Source organism: Mobula birostris, chromosome 27 (genome assembly GCF_030028105.1).
Source record: "Mobula birostris isolate sMobBir1 chromosome 27, sMobBir1.hap1, whole genome shotgun sequence".
Lineage (NCBI taxonomy): Eukaryota > Metazoa > Chordata > Chondrichthyes > Myliobatiformes > Myliobatidae > Mobula > Mobula birostris.
This window is the reverse complement of record NC_092396.1, coordinates 23,619,745-23,639,792: the sequence shown is the minus strand read 5'-3', so window position 1 is coordinate 23,639,792 and position 20,048 is coordinate 23,619,745. Positions and strand designations below refer to the sequence as shown.

The 20,048-nt window shown below is 37.5% G+C and overlaps 1 protein-coding gene across 2 annotated transcripts in view; it reads right to left on the bottom strand.

Moving 5' to 3' along the window:
• Positions 1–349: 349 nt before the first annotated feature.
• Positions 350–20,048, bottom strand: part of fbxo42 (F-box protein 42) — a 55,029-nt gene continuing 35,330 nt past the window's right edge. The window contains exons 6-11 of one of the 2 annotated variants that reach the window (XM_072245389.1): positions 18,409–18,519; positions 17,962–18,058; positions 16,132–16,188; positions 14,464–14,580; positions 12,312–13,456; positions 350–4,264 (exon numbers count right to left, since the gene is read on the bottom strand). In XM_072245389.1, coding sequence (XP_072101490.1) covers positions 12,326–13,456; positions 14,464–14,580; positions 16,132–16,188; positions 17,962–18,058; positions 18,409–18,519 — 1,513 coding nt within the window. In that variant the 3' untranslated portion in view covers positions 350–4,264; positions 12,312–12,325. Of the gene's footprint in view, positions 13,457–14,463; positions 14,581–16,131; positions 16,189–17,961; positions 18,059–18,408; positions 18,520–20,048 lie in introns of both variants that reach the window. The other variant, XM_072245388.1, reaches the window with a different exon arrangement.

Below are 20,048 nucleotides of genomic sequence, written 5' to 3'. Positions count from 1 at the left end.
CTTTTCCATCTTATTTTCGCTAATGATGCATTCCCCTCCTCCTATTTTTCATTTTCCTGTTTGATTTTATTAGTTTAGGACCCAATCTAATAAAATCAAACTGACTCTCTAGAATTACGATGAAATAACTTTCTTGAAATAGATGGCCCTATCCTTGTTTGTCTTGTCTTCAATAAAAAAGGCGAGCTTCTCGTCAGCTCTCAATAACTGAATTGTTGTATTACAGCAAATGCAAAAGTGCATATTTAAATAGTGAGAGGTACGAGTGTTGGATTATTAAACTGTAAGATTTAAGTGTTTTTTATATAAGTAATAAGACAAGCATGTTTTTTTTTACAAAATGACTTTAATATAAGAAACAGCTTCTTTGTACCATGATCTGATCAGGCAGGACTTTACAGACACTTAACACAGGACAGATACAAGCTGAGGTCAGAACACCTGTCACATTGACTTCACTCAAGAAAGTAACAAACACCTAATTGCAAAAGACTTCAAGTAAATTTGGAATGGCATTTTTCCCAAAAGTAGAAAAAAATGTTAGTGCACATTTAAATACAAATATTACAAAGCCCTGGAGTCTTTCACTACTCTAACATCTTTATTGGTCAAGGCAGGCAAGAAAGGAGCTAAGATCGAACAATTCTGGCCTTTCTATTTGGACATTTAAACAATTTTTATTACTTGAAATAGAAGTAATCTGAAATTTTGTTCATATTCATACTCCCCCTGTAACTAATGTGAGGACAAACAATACACACAAAATATCCTTCATTTTACCATTCCCAAATATGAAATTTAGACAGTGAAACGGGACACAATGATCCTTTTTAAAAAAACAGCCATTTTTACTTTATGAACTGAGAAAGATACTGGAAACATTAATTAAATGTAACTGTCTGATTCTGGTGCTAATTTAAGTGGTATCATCCCCATCAATGCAGTATTCATACACATACTCCACAGATAAGCCAGAAGTTTGAGTGTTTATAAACTACCATTTCAGAGATAGTTGTAAGATGTTGTTGGCAGCAGTGTTAAAACAAGTATTTTTGCATAATTACTGACATCAATGTGATTTTTCTATAGAATGATGTAAATAATCTAAGTTTAATCTTAAATTTCATCAGATAATTCCAGATGATTAGTTAAAAATCACCCAATCACTTGTTGCTAGAGACCCAAAAGCCTGGATACAGAAAAAATGATTTGGTTAGTATTGTGTTGGTGTGTAAAGCACCGCCAGATTGACCAGGCATATTCTATCAATATTTCAGGCTAACACTCCAATACCAAACTTGGAAACCACTATGACCACTATTGTTCAGATAAAATGATAACCAGAAGCTTTGCACTTTTTTGTGTAAATCAAATCCCATAGAACGAGAAGGTTGTCCAACATGGGAAATAGGATAAAATGGACCTATATCCTCTTTAGACAAGAAGTGTTCTTAAATGAGCTTGAGGGGATCAAAGACTGGAGAGTTCCAAAAGGGATTGTGGTCACAGAATGAGGAGGTGGTCATTTAGCAGTGGTTAGGTTAGCATATTTTTGGACACATAAATGTACAAGGACCATATTGGAAGCTGAAATTGAGGTTTAGTCACGATTTTAAGGAATGATGGAACAGAATCCATGGCTTGTTCCAATTCTTTAGACAAATTCTAGAAATAGTATGCACATTAAGTATTTTCTGGCCTTTTTTTTCCCTCTTAATTCTGTGCTTGCATTGACTTCTTTTTTCATTTGGATAATATGTGCTGATAATGGACACTGGTTGCACCAAAATCATTTGGAATTGATACATGGGATAGGAATAGCCCATTGCTGCATTTCATTGGATTAATACTCTGGCTTAACATTTACTTCCTTTTTACCACTCTCTTGACCAGGCCATCATTTCTTGATACGTTAGATTTTCTAATCTTTCTTCCCACTGCTCTCTTGTGCTAGACTGCAAACACAATTTATTTTTAAAACCTGCCATTTGCACATGTCCCACATGCCCCTTTCCACTACACCAAGTTATTTAATCATCCTTGCCATCCCCATGGCAAACCTTAACAGGTTTTCACTGCACCATCCAACCCATTACTCCGCAGCAATGTACTTGCTTAAAAGCTAATCGCCTCCAACATCCATTAGAAGGTCACCAACCAGAAAATCTTGTTTCTCTCAACACACATGCTGTTTGATCTGCCAAATCCTTTCAACTTATTTCCCTCAAATATTGACACCATATGCAGTATTTTGTCTCTGTACAATGTAACTACAGGTATAATTATTCCTCACTTCACGGTAATTATAGGAATGATTGCACACTTTTATCTTCCTTATGTGCATCTATCTGGAATCAGATTTAGTCTGGATACACTTTTGCAGTGCCTCAGTCATGAAAACAGACACAGTGATGTCCATTTTTAAAATCCAATTTGTTCAAGTAAAGACCCTTCGCCACTTCAACAAAAAATTCTTAGGATGGATAGCCAGTGTCAGCAAGATTCATCTTTAATATTCAATTCCCACATTTTTGAGATTTATTAATGAAGGCACATCACAATTATTTTGTAGGAAGAAACTACACTGTTAAGTCTCTTCATGTTCTTAGACTATCCCAGTTAGGTACCAAGTTTTCATTGTAGTTTCTATATAAGCAACTCAGTCTATTCCTCTCCTCACTTGATTTCCATACCTTTAATGTTCTTTGGAGCAACTATAAGTCCCGTTTATACATAGTTATGGATTCCAAATTAATAATTTGAGAACTTTTGATTCTTTAATTATACGGCATATTTCAAACAATCCGATTCCTAATCATTTTTTGTGAATACACTGTGCCTCTGGTTGTAGTCCTGTGCACCAGCAAGAACCTTTTATCTCATCACCACCTCCAATTTTCAAAGCTTTTTTTTCCCCCCCAGGCAAAGTTTGTCCTGTGATAACTAGCCCAATACAAGAGACTTAACAGGTCACTTAGCCTGTGAGAAACAAAACTGGGCGCCATGTATATTTACTGTAGATTTTTTGGTACAGCCCTGTTAAGAACCTTGGGGTACTTTACTCCATTAATTGTGATATACAAAATGTAAGTTATTGTTGAAGGCACTGAATTATGTTGACCATTGCCCTCTCCTTACACCAAGAACATCATCACTTAAAATAAGGCCTTTTAGCCTGCATGTATAATAGATTATGTATTTGACCAGTGGGCAAATGGCAATCTTTCTGGCTAAAAGTATTTCCTTTTAAGAGAACTGAGAACTTCACAAAATAATTTATTACAACTGGTCAAACACTGATGTCTTGTTTTTTTAAGCAAATGCTGGTAACTGTTGCAAATAGTAGGTCTAGTTGTTTCAGATTTCCAGCTCTTTTAATGATGTGTTGAAATATTGTAATTTTCCTTGCGCATCCTTAAGAGTCAGTGAGGCAACTTTCACAAACGAGTATGTAATTAACTACCAAATAGATTTTTATAAATAGCAGCAGAGTTAGCACTATTCATAGCTTTAAAATAGAAATCTGCATTGATCAGTCTCCTAATGGGATCAGGTAAGGCAGCAGATATTTGTCCTACATTAAACAAACTAAGGAGTCTACCTTCATTTCAGCAGCAGAACATAAATTTACCAGTTTTCTGAAACTGAAGAAACTGTGTCCATTGAGACCTACTTGAGGTAAAAGTTCCTGCTGCTGCTCAACATATACTTAGGTGCCTACATGGTCACTGTATTCAGTAATCTTGCACTATGAAAGAAAGTGATTGAAATTATTAAGAGTTAGTGATGGGAGTACACAACTGGCCCAGCCTGAGCTCATCTGTCCAGTAGACATTCACCCTTCTAGTTAGAGGTACATCGATCTCCAATGCCCACTCTGCGTGGCATTAAGTATGACAAGAAACATAATTGAAGGTTCCATGATTTTGCATTAGTTGTTGCAGTCTCTGTCATTTCTTAAAATAGATGGGTGCCTTGCTGGAAATCAATAGAGCATTAGATAAGCAGAAGTAAGCTGGTTTCAAAGTCTTGGAGCTGTTAATGCCAGGCACTTAAAATGGTAACTTCCAAATAAAAAAAAAGGCCTTGTACTCTTAGCTTCTGATGTATGTGAAACTGTAGTTACTTGCCATGACTTCCCTTTATTGTATTCTTGATGAGTATGGCTTCCAGCCAATCTACCAGGCACACTGCGTGTATATTCTGCAATTGTTTAGATCAGTCTGTAACTTCCAACAATGTAGTACTAAGTCTGTTTTACAGCCTGAGAAAGAAGCAAAATATTAATGTTATAAGATATCAGATCACTCTGGACATGAACCAATGTTAAATGGTTTGTGGGAAACACCTGAAAAAAATCAATTGTATAATTTCTTTCACAGGGACATCCAGCATGACCATATTTTTCATTAACTTCATGAACTTTCAAATGAGCCTCACTTTAGAAACAGCTTTGTCAAAAAATGGAGATAAAACTACTTTGACCACTATTGAAAATGACTATCAATTCAATAAATCTTAGGTGAAAATCAATCAAATCATCTGCTTGTATATAGTTGGAAATAAAATTCTAACAAAAAAACACTCTAAAAGCATCAATTTAAGTAAAACCTGACATTTAAAGTTTTGACATCTTTTAGCCTTCAGCACAAATATAAATGTTACACAATATGCTGTATAGTCATTGGTGAGTTAGCTTTAGGACATCAAGATCAGTACATCCAAGTTTGACCAAACTTATCATTCTACTCTATTAGTGAAACAGAGTAGCTTTGTGTAAATATAATCGATGTTGAAAATAAGGGGTCCCATCCAAATTTAATTAACAGTGGGTCATCACCATTATATCTACACTATTCCACCTTAACCATGGCATATAGATGACATATGTTCAACTAAATATGTTTTTCCATTCCATTGCACTGTGCTCAGCCCACTTCCCTGCTTTTTCCAATTGCTACCCTCACTGGGGAACAGGTTCCAGAAGAGCTGGGTATCCCTTAGCACAGAGGTTCCCCAACCCTTTTTTTATGCCATGGACCAATACCATAAAGCAAGGGAACCCCTGCTCTAGCATGTTACCAAAATTGTCATTCATCATATGTAAGTTACTTTGGTATGTTGGAAGGCTATATAATCACAAAGGACATCCCAACTTCTATAAACATGCACTTTCCATCTGAAGAACAGTAGTTTATATTTCCCACTAGGACAGTGCCATTCATTACTATAGCTAATCTGGCCAAGATCAGTTAAAGCAAAACAAATCAGCAAATTAACCTGGGACCTTCCTTGATAATAACTCAAATGCATGGAGTATTAGCATTACCCAGTCTGGGCAGTACTTTGCTCAGCAGCAATAATAATTCCAATCTTTCTTTAAGCAACATCTTTTTAATTACAAATTGGTTCATTTTTTACAAAACTTCCATTACACTCCAAATCATGGACTCAGGAACACACCTGATCAGCTCAATATGCAAAGCACTGTTGCATTTGTGTGGAAATGCTATGCAGATTTCACACAAGACCACTGTATAATAAAAAGTTTCTGACACAAATAGAAATTGTACTGACGGGGAGAAACCCAATTTAGCACAGCTTACCAAAGCTGATTCAATTACATGCAATCATCACAACAGTAATTTAAGAACAAAAGCAGGTTTTACAAAATTCTACCACTCACATTAAATTGACCATGTTGAAATTTCTCCAAATTGCTTTTAAACTTTATCTTTCCACTGATAAAGCTTGACTTGAAATTTTGAAATCAAGTGTGCTTTGAACATTACAAAAACTTAGGACGAATAAAGATGTGTTGGGTTCATGAGTGTGTTGTGTACGAAGGGGTTGTTAGGTGGGAAGAGGGGAAGACGGGGAGACAGATAATTTCTTACTTCCACGAGGACCGACAAGGATAGAGGGATAGATATTCGATACATGCACTTTAGCAAGGCCTTTGACAAGGTCCAGCTTTGTAGACTGGTGCAGAAAGTTAGGACACATGGCAAGCTAGCCAAATGGATAGAGAATTGGCTTGGAGGTAGGGAAGCAGTGGAGTGTTGTTTTTCATAGGATGTCTGTATAAGTGCTGGGACTCTGTTGGTTATCATAAATATTAATGATTAGGACAAAGATATATTTGGTAAGCAAGTTTGCAGGTAACACCAAAATTAATGGTGTAGTAGACAATGAAGGAGGTTAAGTTCCAATGGGATACAGATTGATTAGGCAGGTGGACAAGGGAATGGTAGATGGAAATGAACTCAGTTATGCATTTTGGAAGTTAAACCAGAGCAGGACATACTTTAGTGAGAGGTAGGGTTCTGGGAAGCTGTTCTTGGTTCACTGAAAGCAGCAACACAGTTTGACAAGGTGGTGAAGGAGGCTTATGGCATGCTTGCCTTCAAAAGTTGAAGCACTAAGTGCAAGAGTTGCATGTTACAGCTGTACAAAGCATTGTGTGCCATTCTGTTTACCATACTACAGCTAAGAAGTCTTTAAGCTAGAGAAGGTACAGAGAAGTTTCATAAGGATGTTGCCTGGATTGGAGGATTTAAGTTATGAGGAGAGAGTGGGTGTGCTGTGTCTGTTTTCTCTGGAGCAAAGGAGGCTGAGCAGTACAAGAGGCATGGATAAGAAAGATAAAACCTGTTTTTATGGTAGGGATGTCTAAAACCAGAAGGCATAGGTTTAGATGAGATTTAACATAAAGAGGAGCTAGAATATGGAATCAGGAGCTATAACAGTAAAATTTAAGAGGCATCTGGACAAATACTTGCATGACCAAGGCACAGAGGGCTAAGAAATCGTGGAATTTGTATAGACAGGCATGATGATCCACATAGACCCAGTCAGCAGAAGAGCCTGTTTCTACACAGTGCAACTCCATAACTCAATAATAAATCATTTACAAAGAAATGATTAAAAATCAAACAGATGGTTTGTAGACAAAATAACAAAGAGCAAGTCATTGGCGGTGCTGCACTTGAAGATCCAGTGCAAGAGCTTCAATACTGGCCACGCATGCTTGTGCCTATGTTTTGTATCAGACATGCCTGTCAGTGCTAAATTACCTGATTGTTAGTGAAATGCATCAGGCACAGGATATTATTTTTGTTATTTTTCATTAGTATAAAATGTATATTTAGATTTTTGAAAAAAGATCCAAATTTGTTTGCACTTTTAAACAGTATAAAGAAATGGTAAGTCAATTAACCTCAAGAAAATCTGCTCTACCAGTTGCTCCCCAGAAATCACAGATTATGCCTTTTCAAATGTTTTTCATCTGATGAGTACAGGCATGTAAACCAGAGAGATTTATCCAATACCAATTAAAAATTCCTGAAGTATTCAAAGCAGCAGTGGCATTTCAGAAGGGGCAAAAAAAAACACTACAGAGATGATATCCACTGCATAAGCCTCAGAAACTATGCAGATAACTGAAACTAAAAATAAACCCATCTGTTCATATGAGTTAAAAATAAGAGATTTTGCTACTATAGATCATTCTGCTGTTTCACAAGTTCAAAGGTTAATTAAATTCCCATGACCTTTTTCTGAACCATATCGTTCTACCACTGCATAAACTCATTTGAAATGTGAGCATATGCAGCATTTCTTTAAAAAAAATCCAGTTTCTATTTTAGTCTTGTTTCTTAAGCATTCCAAATTTATGGATAAGTGTTGTCTAAAGCACACCATAACCTAGATTATTCCCTTAATGGAGTGTTGAGAGAGAAAATACAAAGTACGTCATTTGTCGCATTTACAACATTGTAGAAGTTTATACTAAGTTTATGCTAATTGTTTTCATTTGTCTATTAAGTGAATGAGTTTCAAAAGTATTTAATTGAATACAAAGCCTTTTAAGAAGCACTGACAACATTGTGTGTACTCGTGCTTCTTTTAATTAGGGTTCCTTCTCTAAATCAGTCACAATCCTAAATTATGTTAAAGTTATTATATAACCTCATAGATTAATAGAACAATTCTCCAAGTCTGTTGAGTATAATAATCCCATGTGAAATATTTGGCCATCAAGGGGGAGCAATCACAGAAAAGTATAATCCTGATTTGGGTAATGGAGAGTAAATATTAAAAAGTGCTCTTGTGAAGGTGAGGTATTGGAAATAGTACTAACCTGCAAGCATGATATCTAAAATAGAACATTCACTATTTCATCATTAAACAAATTACAATGGGTATAAAATTGAAATAGTGGAAAAATGATATGAAGGAAACTCATGAAGTCAAATGTGCCACTTCAGATTTGAGAAATAGATAAACTCTTACATTGGTGAAAATACTTCCTGTTGGCAATGATGGAAACCTGCAAAGGAAAGTTAATGTTGCCCTCAAGTTCTCTGTTAAATACAGCAATGGACAGAATATTGGGAGGAGATTACTAGTAGTCAAATTCAAGTTTTGAGTGGTAATTTTGCATTTGGAGTTTATTGTGTAGATTTGTGTTGAGGTTCAGTTTCACAAGAGCTGAATTTATGAAATTATCAAATGTACTGCTAACAGCTGAAGGCCAAGGGAAGCGGGGGGTCAAAAGTTGGGCAATCTCTAAGCATAATTAGGTGATTGACCAAGTACATACATAATGAAATCAGGCCAGAAAGGCCAGGATGTGCAAACAGGAACTGCATGTACAGTATTGCCAACTATACAATCTGGCATTTGAAACACGGCAAGAATTACATGAGTCTTTGAATCAGACTACAACTGCAGAATGAATGGATCCAAAATGGCATGGACCTCTTCTTTATAGGCACGGATTGGCAGAACAAAGTTAAGTAGATAGGGATACATGCTGATTCATAACAGGCTAAAACAACTTATTCACATACTACTAGTGGGCTTCCTACTGTTTGTGCTGGACAAGACTAACAAATAATGCTTTGGCCACCAGTGAAAAAATCCTAAACCCCAGCAAAGAGCCACCCCATCAAGAACCATGAGTGAGAACAGATGGTTTGCCATTAACAAGCCATATTGCATTATTTTAGTTATGTTATCACAGATAGTTTGCAACAGTTACCTGGTTCAAATCACTTTTCACCAGGCACATAATCCTGGAGCCACATCAAGCTTAAAGAGGCAGTAGATACACAACCTACACAATAACTGCATAAAAAGGGATGGATTCTCAAACTTTCTAAGAACCAGAGGAGGGATAAATCATACTAATCTGAACAACCATGTTTTGGGATAAAAACATTGCATAGAATTTACTATTAACATAAGGATTTTCTGAATCAATCTCGTCAGAAAAGAGGCCAACATAAATAGCACCAAAGCTGTGGTTTTACCTGCGGAAAGATTCAAACACAGGGGCACCACAGACCTTATCAAAGCAGGGCATAAATTCAATGAACTGAGGATGTATTCACCAGATATATACCCATACCACCAACAGCCATATCATAAACCTGTAACACATCAAAAAGTAAGTTTGCACACCAGCTATATTTACTGGATTCAAATTTGAGCAGCATTTTAGTTCATTCCTATATTTCTTAAAATCTGTAGAAAATAAATCAAGCAGCAGGTCTGGCAAAGGGATTATATCTGTGCAAATCTGTGCAAGCCCGTTACTGCCTTCTACATATTTTTTCACCTTGGACAGCAGGGCACTACTGCGCATACTTAATACAGCCATGGGTTTTCAGCAACTTGCACCACTCTAGAGCTGTGACAAGCTCACATTTCTCCAGAGTGGCTTCCCTGTGACCTCAAGGACTGCAGAGGATTCTGTGGGTTTAGGGGAAACTATCAACACTTTACAATTACTGAACTGCTGCATTTTGAAAGGATCTGGCATCTGCAGAGAAACCAAATTGGTATAAAAATCACCTGGGCCTCTCGACTATGTCGCATTACATAAAATATTGTGTATTCTAAAGATGCATTGCTTGCAGCAAGCTCCAAACCATCACACAACAAAGTCAGCTGAAGGGGCAGTGTGAACCACTACTTTTATTAACTGGACTGGATATTCTTCTCTACTGTGTAATGACCAGATTTGGAATGCAGTTCCTCTAAACCCTCGATAATATATGGATGAATACACAAATACTTATTAGTAATCGAAACCTCGTCCATCAAAATTCAAGATGACCATGAGTTCTAATTTGAAAACTACAATCTTCAGTCACTAGCCCCCAGATCCTGGAGCAAATTCTTTAACTGATGGCTTGCATTTGCTGCCATTCAGTCTGAAAAGATGCAATTTCTGCTTTTTACAGCTCTTGACTAAATCTTACAAAAGCTCCTGCATCCTTTATAATCAGCAGTTTGTTACATTTAAACAAGTAATAAGGTGAACAAAACAAGAACACAATTTTTTCCCCACAAATTGTCTCACTTTAAAAGACGCAATACATTACAGCCAGGGGATTGTACACACATGCCTCAATTTCATCTTTAGTCCTAAGTACAGCCACTACATTACAAGAGTTGGAATTCAATGTTGTTACCTGTCCTCCCACCGAAACTTGAAAATGGAGACAGGGTGAGCAAGTAAAAGTAGGAGGCAAGACTATCTTAGCATTCAAAGTAGCTGCAAGGACACTATACAGCCTAGAGCAGAGGTAGGTTAATTCTGTCTTGGTTTTTTCCTTTGCAGACTCACCTTGGCTGCTACCCAAAATACAACACAATTATACAGGCAATTTCCCTTACATGTGGGCAATTACATGTGCAACTCACCATACTGAGGCAATCCTAAAAGCAATGTAACAGAAACAGTAGCTGGCAATAAAATGTCAGCAAGTTAGACTGACATGGTGTCTGAGGGTGAATGCAATATCAGCACTAAAATAATAAAATAAACAAAGAAAATTGTTCAAGAAATGCCCTTAATGCAGATTTGCAGCTCAATACCCATTTCTTCATGGCAGCTTAGCCTTTCAGGCAATTACTGGAGGCAATTATAAATTAGATGATGCAATAGGTGAATAAAAGAAAATACAAACAAATTCCAATGTGACTTCAATACCACATCCACTGTTTATGGTGTAAACAGACACCACTATAAAACTGGTGAACAAGGCCATTGCATGATGCCAATTAATAGCTATAATTGAAAAACAGAAGTCAAAAAGTAAAATAAGTGTTTCACAAAAGAAAAAGTCATCTCCTAATGAATACTTATGACACTGAAAAAGTTAATTGACATCAGCAGAATGGGAAATGCTCCCAAAGACAGCTGAACCAACTAGCTCTCTGATATTTAAATATACAGAAACAACAGTTTCTGTTCTGTCTGAACTGAAATAAAGCAGTTTACCATGACAGACAACAGGCAGACTTTAATATAACATTGAATTTCTGCACAATCTAACTGAATATTACCACACTCAGTCAGTAACAAAGAAGGCCTCCTTTTATCCTGAATTTATCCTAATGGGCAGTAGACTCGGCTGTACGGCAATTTTGCATCTTCATCAGGAACACTAATATTGCTTGGTTTTCTGTCTCCCGATAATAATAGGATAGATACACAGATGTCCTTGTAAGCAATGAAGTTTAGTGTTTTCCTCCCAACATGGAAAAGTACAACAAGGTATGAGCTATTCAATGTTTAGCTGGGCAAGTATACCTCGACTTCTGGAGAGGAATGAGTACAATAATTGAGTCCATACTTAAACTTTTCTCTTGATACACTACCTACATCATTTCTCTTTAAAAAAATAAATTAAGTGACAAACTGCAATAAAAGAAAATTGAAATGCTTTACACTTTTCACGGACCTGTATGAATGTGTCAACTCAGCTGGCTTTGGGGTCAGCATGTGCAATTCTTGGATTAATGGTTTATGTCAATTAGCTGATTTGGTAAAGAAATGTCACAGGACAGACTGAAGTTTGCAACCACATTATTGAATTACAAAATTGCCCGTATTAATGAACTGGGCATTTCCTCCTGTTTGAAGTTGTAACTTCAAACAAGGCACGACGTACTCCTGCAGACTCACTGTGCCCTGCCAATGCAACGGTAGTTGTTTATAGTAAGATCTCACCTAGCTAAAGCAAGTTTGCTAACTTGTAGCATACCACACAAGTTACCGCAACAGGAAGTGTTCACGCACCACTTCTTTATCCGATCAGTATTGAAAGCAGCAGAAGCTTTCGAGAACATAGCGAGAATCAAATTAAGATAGATAAGTCTGAATATAACCAACTCACTGGAATGGAGTAAAATTTTTAACTAGCAAACTTTAAACCACTTCCAGAGTAGTTTTACAGATAAATCTTTTTTTTTAATTCACAGCTTATGGGTGTGCGTCAGGTAATGTGAAATACCTGCAGGCGGTGCATTATCTCTTAGCTCGCACAAAATACAATGCATTGGTTTTTGGATAGTACTTCACATTCTGTTTCTTGTCCATCAGTCCTCCAAAAATTATCAGTTCTCCCCTTCCTTGCACAACTGTGTGGAGGCTGGTTTCCGGCGGGCCTACGACTGAGCCACTGTTGAAAATTTTCCAACTAACTTTTCCCTTCTCTTTTGCATCCTTTATATCCAACACATACATTTGCATTGGCTTGCAGTTCATGCTCTGGTATAAGGGCTTGCCTACATTTAGAGACTGAGGTGGGTGGTGGCCTAATCGACGTGCAATTGGTGGCAGAGCATGTCCATCTGCCTGGGCAGGTGCAGGACGTAGTGGTGCATCAGTACTGTTTGAACTTTGACCATGATTTCCGGGCAACACAGATGAAGGAGCCGAACTTGAGCTTGCTGGCACGGCAGATATCGAACTTTGCGGTAAGAAATCCCTCACTGCCTCCAGCCCTCTTCGGAGTGCTCCTGGTGAAACTGGGCCCGGAGAAGCAGTCGCAACATGAGGTGGTGTGTGAATTCCATTTGTTTGCTCTGAAACATTCCCAACACTAATCTCAGTTCCTGGACTTGTCCCATTATCTTCTACTCCATGGCTAGAAGAGGGTTTTGAATCCCAATTTACCAAATCCTGGGACCTATATGAATCTAATCCTGATTCAGCCTTCTGTTCCACTGCTGTGCTTTGTCTCATGACATGGGGAAGTCCTCCAATTGAACCTCGAAGATCATATCCTTCCACCACAGATGATGGGATAGGGGATCCCGGCTGCACTGGGCTATCCAAAGAACCAGATAAGGATACTGGGGATAATGTTCCACCATTTAACACTGGTGACCTTTCTCCTTTCGCTGGAGATAGGCTGCCTTCCCGAGAACTGGATGCAGCTGCCCTGTGCGTCCTTGGCCTCAATGTGCCCCAACGTCCATTCACACAGGGAACTTCATCAGTACTCCGTACAGGGGATTGTGAACGATGTTCTCTCATTTCTGCGCCAAGGGCCGGTGGTGTGGCACTGATAGGAGATGGCCGGGAATGTAAGCTGGGGCTCAGAGGGGCTCTACCACTGGGAGCCTGGCTGAACACTACCACACATTGACCAACCTAGAAATCAAAGAGAGATTAGGTAATCTCATTTATAGATAGAATACATAATTTTTAAAAAACACAATAAACAATTAATTCATTTAAATTCACAAACAATTCTCTTTCCATCTTCCTTCATTAAAGGAATAAACAAAATTGAAACCAAACATATTAACATGTTTAAAAATGTGTACATGTAACTGCCTAAACAGAACCATGTCCATTTGAAGCTAAAATCAAATTGTCACAAGCTTTGATTTTCTGAAAAAGGTTATGGCTAGCTAGTGCTGAGATCTTAGCCCTCACTAGTGACATGCGACTCTTGTGAGTTGCACAATGGATCTACCAATAGTTAAGCAGCTTACGAAGAGAAGAATTATTTTCTAACCTATGCACTGGTCACACTTTGACCTGAACTAAGGATCACCAACAACTACCAGTATTCAAAGCAAACAACTGGTAATATGATGGCAAAGATACAAACAGACACTAATCTTAAATATTCAGTTAGAAGAAGGGAGTCAATCTGATCTATAGGACCTATGGAAGCTACGGTCAATTTGGGATCAAAGAGAAAATGGGCTGCTGCCCAGAGAGGATAGGGAAAGAGAGGTCAGAACAGGAAAGGGAAAACAAGAGGAAGGTATATGGGAGAAGTAGTTTGGTGTAAGATGTATGGTAGGGACAAAATGAATCAGGGGCACAGAGTAAGATGGAACAGGGTACCAGCAAAACAAGAAAGAGGGAAAAAAGGAGGGTGTCAAGGGGAGGATTTGAGCTATTCAATTACAATCATCATCGCTTAAGTAGTTTCACTTCATACATGGAATACTGCAAATAAATATTCTGGTTAATTTGATATTTAGTACTGAAGTACATGATACTAATCTACAGACCCCAGATGAAATCAGCCAATTCAGCATGGATCCTATCCAGGATATTTTTGATCCATTCCATCAATTTTGGTTTGAACCACCACCCATCTAATGTCTGTTTTGACTAAGTAACCTATTGCACAGGCTTACCCTACAGGCTGGATGGCACCATAACTCTGGTGCTCCATGCTCCTCATTCTCCACTTTTAGCTGTTGCCACGTCCAAGGGGTCATGTTCATGTGTAGCAGCCATGCATCTTTAAACAGCTTTTTTGGAACAATGATCAACAATTAACATACAAAAGGCATCTCAAAGTCATTTTCAGGATAGCCATATTCAAACACTAACATTCCCCACATAACACCCTTAATCCGAAGCAACAAACAAACTGCTGAAGGAACTCAGCAGGTTGAACATCTGTGGGAGTAAAGGAATTGCCCTTTCCTCAGTCCATCAATCACCTCAGACTCCTGTATCACTATTCCTCTTTCCCGCTTTATACAGGCCATCTGACCTCTCCACTTAGTCCTGATGCAGGGTTCCACCCAAAATTTCCTCTCTACAGATGCTGTTCGATTTACTGAGTTCCTACAGTACATTGTTTATTGTTCCTCTCTGTACCTTGTAGCTCATTGGGCGGCAACCTTTGCTACTTCTGTAGCATTTGCCTTTTTTTTAAAAATGAGGTTGAGTTGCCAGCTCAACGCTCAACTCAGCACAGATTGAAAGCATGCAAGGAGCCAGCCAGATTCGAACCCAGGACTACTTGCCTCGAAGTCTGGTGCAGATGCCTCTACAACAATGGTCAGCTTGCAGTTAATTGCTTGTTGCTCCAAATTCTAGAAACTGCAGTCTCTTGCACTGCCCTTAAACCTTAAACCCAAACCTTATAAATAGGGACGAACAACCAAATTCAACTCCAAGCAGAAGATTATACCTAAAGTGCTGAAAAGTAACTTTTTAAATAAGGTTCAATTCTACCATCTTACTGGGTTATGCTATACATTCTTCTTCTATAGGAAGATCAGGAGGAAGGGTAGTTTAAAATCTATAGATTCTTCAGATCCCAGCATTCAACTTTAATGCTTTCATGCATTAAAAGCTTACAAAGGAGAACTGAAAGTAGTCTTTAAATGTAGTATCATAGCCAGTTAATATACTACACAGGTGAATACAGTAGGGAACTCCTACCTCTATTTAATTCAGTTTTGATGTATACTTTAAGGCAATTTTATAAAGTTGCCTTAAATATTATTTCACTTAAAGCAATACAACTGTCAGAATATGCAACATGATATGATACCACATAGAGTAACAGTTAGTATGGTAAGGTTAAAATACTGGTAAAAGGAGAGCTTTTCAAATTCTGCTCTATCTTTGAGTTAGCTGTAGCACCTCAATCTTTTTATCCTTTTCCAGTTGTACTTTCTCCAAAACACTTATTCTTCTTTTTAAACAACTCCATCTATTCAGTATCAAAGGGGCCCCTGGAGTTATGTGCTCAACATTCTCTCACACCCAGATCAAATATTTTTTTCTACATTTACTTTTAAATGAGTTTTCTCTGACAGCCATCTGATCCCTGTGTTATCAACCAATTCAGAATGTGCTAGTTTCATTAACTAATTCACAGAATTTCCAAATGTATACAAAGCTTTAAATTCCTAAAAGGATTATGTAACTGTTCTTAAAAGTACTTTTCTCCCCCAATTACATTCGGCAAAATTTGCAGTGCTATTTCACTAGTCATGATTATAGCCCCAAGAATACTACATATGGAGAAAATATTTTGTACAATGTACAATGCTAATACTCACTGCATTGGGTCCTCCACAACCTCCCAGGATCAGAATAGTTTCATGATCAATAATAATCTAAAATTAAAAAATAAATAATTTTTGGTATAGGATTACTGATACTCCTCTTAATGTTCCTTCAAAACTGTACTTTTAAAATACAGGATACACTCATTGTGTCAACCAGATGACCTAATTAAATTTAAGAGTGAACTGCTATCATGCAATAATTATGTAAACTAGAACTAGTAAATTATTCCCCGAATGTTAAAACTATCTTGCTTTAGAGGAACCACAGAAGCAATATATTCCACGTACAGGTTGAAACTCTCTAGACCAGCATTCTGTGGTCCAGCATACTTTGAATCTATATTACAGATCTATATTAATTAATGAGTATCTAAAATTAACTGAGATCTATACTAGCCTTAGCTAATTAACCTATCGGTGCAAGCTTTGTGGTTCCCACTTGTTTCCCACTTATGGGAACCCACAAGTGGGTTAAGGACAGTACACAGTAATCTGACATATCCCAGGGAATGTCTATACTTAAGAGTTTTTCTGCTCAAAGGATGATGATGAAGGCAATTTCTGTGATCTGAATTTTCTGTGTATAGCACTAAGGATGCTGGACTAGAATTTCAACTTCTTCACAACAAAACGAGTAACTTACAAATATTTTGTGAATTTCATTATTTCTTTTGAAGCTTACAGTCCAACAATAAAGTGTGCAGATCTTCAAATCATGCTATAGAATCTTTTATACATATTTACAAAGCCTCAGGTAGACATTGCTTGCTAAAAGCAGCATCTCTGACAACACAGCACTGGTTTAGAACTGCAATAAAGGTACAGATTTAATTTTCAGTTCAAGGTGAGATTTGAATCTACATCCTTTCAGCTCTGAGGCATAAATACTACCAAGGATGATAACTTCAACCATTAAATTATACCACTGTTTGGAGCGGAGGGTTAAAGGTAGTGAGAAACAGCACACAGCAATTTACTTTCTTCTAAAGAATAAAAATTATGACAAAAGGTGAAAATAAAATTGGAAAAACTGAAGGAAAATAAATACTAAATAAGAGCAATAAAGATTTTTTTTAAAAAAGTCAAGAAATGTAAAAAAAAAAAAAAAAAAAAAAAAAAACAAATTACATAAGGAATATGAATTCTTGGTAAAATAGAATGAAGCCTAAGGTGGATCACAGTCGGATTATTTTAGAACCTGTTACCACTACATGTAAACATTGAAAATTTAAATCCTGGTACATGATGATGATGATGATGATGGTGGTGATGATATCGTCGACTCATGCCTTACAAGGCGCAGATGGGAAGGCTGTGTGGGGCGCCACTCCTCACACAGACATTTCGCAGTATTTTTCTTTATTTTACGAGGTCGAGCTGCAAGCTCAACACTCAACCCGGCACGTAAGGGAAGTGTACTCGGGAGTGGCCCGACTGAATTCGAATCCAGGAACCTCCGTTCCGGAGTCCGGCGCTGATGTCATTGCGCCACCAGCCTACATCATGAGTCATACAAAAATCTTCACAAAACTTATGGATAGTTTACTAGTTACCTAGGTCAGCAACTCACAATTAGGACGTTAAAAGTCAAATCATAAATAACTCAAGCCTAGGTTGAATCAGCTTTGCTCCAGTAAATATTTAGCCTCAAAAGGTCATTTGATATTCTAGAGACCAATTCATCCCTGATAAATCAGCACCAAATTCCTGATGCAGTGGCACCAATATAAACATTTCAAAGGCATCGTACATTTCCCATTGCATTTGAAAAGAGCAGCCCAAAAATAAAAAGCAGAAAAGTCAACCCTTGTCCCCTCTCACCTGGGACTGCCCACCCCTCGGGTGAGGCACGTTACCCGAAGTTGCCGGTTTAGACCAAGCCCATTGCTCCAAATCCAAAATCCAGACCTCATTGCTCCTAAATAAAAGAAAAGTTACAGCAGAAAAATTATAAGCGACATTTCGAAATCATAATCAAGTGATCTTTCGGTGCAGGAATGGCAGCAGCGGTGTCAAAGTTTAGCCACTCCATGAAGGAAGAAAAATTAGATGCTTCAGATGAAGCAACTCTAGGATCTCCTGAGAATAAATTCAAGAGCAAACTTATTCTTCCTGAAAACAGGAACTAGATCACGCAATACATATGGTAGAGATAACCAAAACAAAATCTGGGACACACAGATTGAGAGTAACCCAAGTACAGGATCTCACTGCATAGTTTTCATCTAACTTATTAGCAAATTCATAAATATGTATATATACACATACATCTGTCGAGAGCCTAATGAACCTCCGAATACAATCATTTTATCTCCTATTACAGAAGATGAGTGGCCAGCCATTGGAGGGGGTCCATGAGTTGTGACAATACAGTTCCACCTTCAGAGAAAGGGAAAAGAAAGAAGAGATTTACAATACTGTAATGAAGATATTCACAATTCAGTCTCATGTTCTTGCAAACCAAAAACCAGAACAAAGGAATATTCAAATAATTTTGTTTCAGGCCCCAGTGCTTCTTAACCAGGACTGAAAGCAAAATGCTGAAATAGCATCCAATGCACCTTGGCTAAGACAAGAATAAGTTTGGGTTCCATATAATAAGTGATTTCAGCTGCAAATTTTCAGGCAAAAATCAAATCCCAACTCACGATGCACTCCACCAATTTAAATTCCTTTTTGATAAAATCTCATGCACTTTACTACTGACACAACAGAAATGAAAAACTAAACTACTCTTCTTTAATAGAAGTATTGCAAACACCAAGAGTAGCTGTGGTTATCATAAGTTTAAGTCCATAAAAGGAAGCCAAACCCTGACAAATATCCTGCAACTCCCTGACATACATGCTTTTTGGTTTTTGTGGCCTAAGCTTCCCCAATTCTGCATAATTTCATTTTTTTACCATCTAAATCAGGGATTCCCAACCTTTTTTTTTGTCATGCAGCCTTAGCATTAACCAAAGGGTTCGTGGACCCCAGGTTGGGAACCCCTGATCTAAATAAAGTAACTGCAAAAAAGAGCCTTGTTTACTTGTTTAATCATCCTGGAATACTCTGTACCGGGTACCACTGATTCCTCTGTTCATTGGATGCATTCTAAACAACAAATTTATTCTTACACCATGAATGTGTTTAACTCCAATCTTCCCTTGAGTTAATTTTACGCTTAGGCATTTACTGAATACAAAATACAAGATAAAGAAATTTTCCAGGAAAGTAAAAATTTTACTTAAACAGGCAAGACAGAAGGATAACCTGTTAAGTTATATTTAATCAAATAAGTGTATTCACTTAAACTACAATCAGTAGTCACTTTATTAGGTACAGGAGTGGAACCTAGTGTAGTCTTCCTCCACGTAGCCCATCTACTTCAAGGTTTGATGTGTTGTGTGTTGTTGTAATGCATGGTTATTTGAGTTACTATTATCTTCCTATCAGCTTGAACCAGTCTGGCTATCCTCTGACCTCTCTCATTAACAAGGTATTTTCGCCCACAGTACTGCCACTCACTGGATGATTTTTGATTTTATGCACCATTCTCTGTAAACTCCAGAGAGAGATCTGAGTGAAAATTCCAAGAAATCAGCAGTTTCTGAGATACTCAAAGCACCCTGTCTGGCACCAACAATCATTCTATGGTTAAAGTCATTTGGATCACATTTCTTCCCCATTCTGATGTTTGTTCTGAACAACAACTGAACCTCTTGAACACATCTGCATGCTTTTGTGCATTGAGTTGCTGTCACATAATTGACTGATTAAATATTTGCATTTACGGCAGGTGTACAGGTGTACCAAATAGAGTGGGCACTGAATGTATATGACATTTGTTGTAATTCTCGTATTAAGTTCCAGTTTTAAAATATTTCAAAAAGGTAATAACAAGATAAACAATAATAAATTATTTA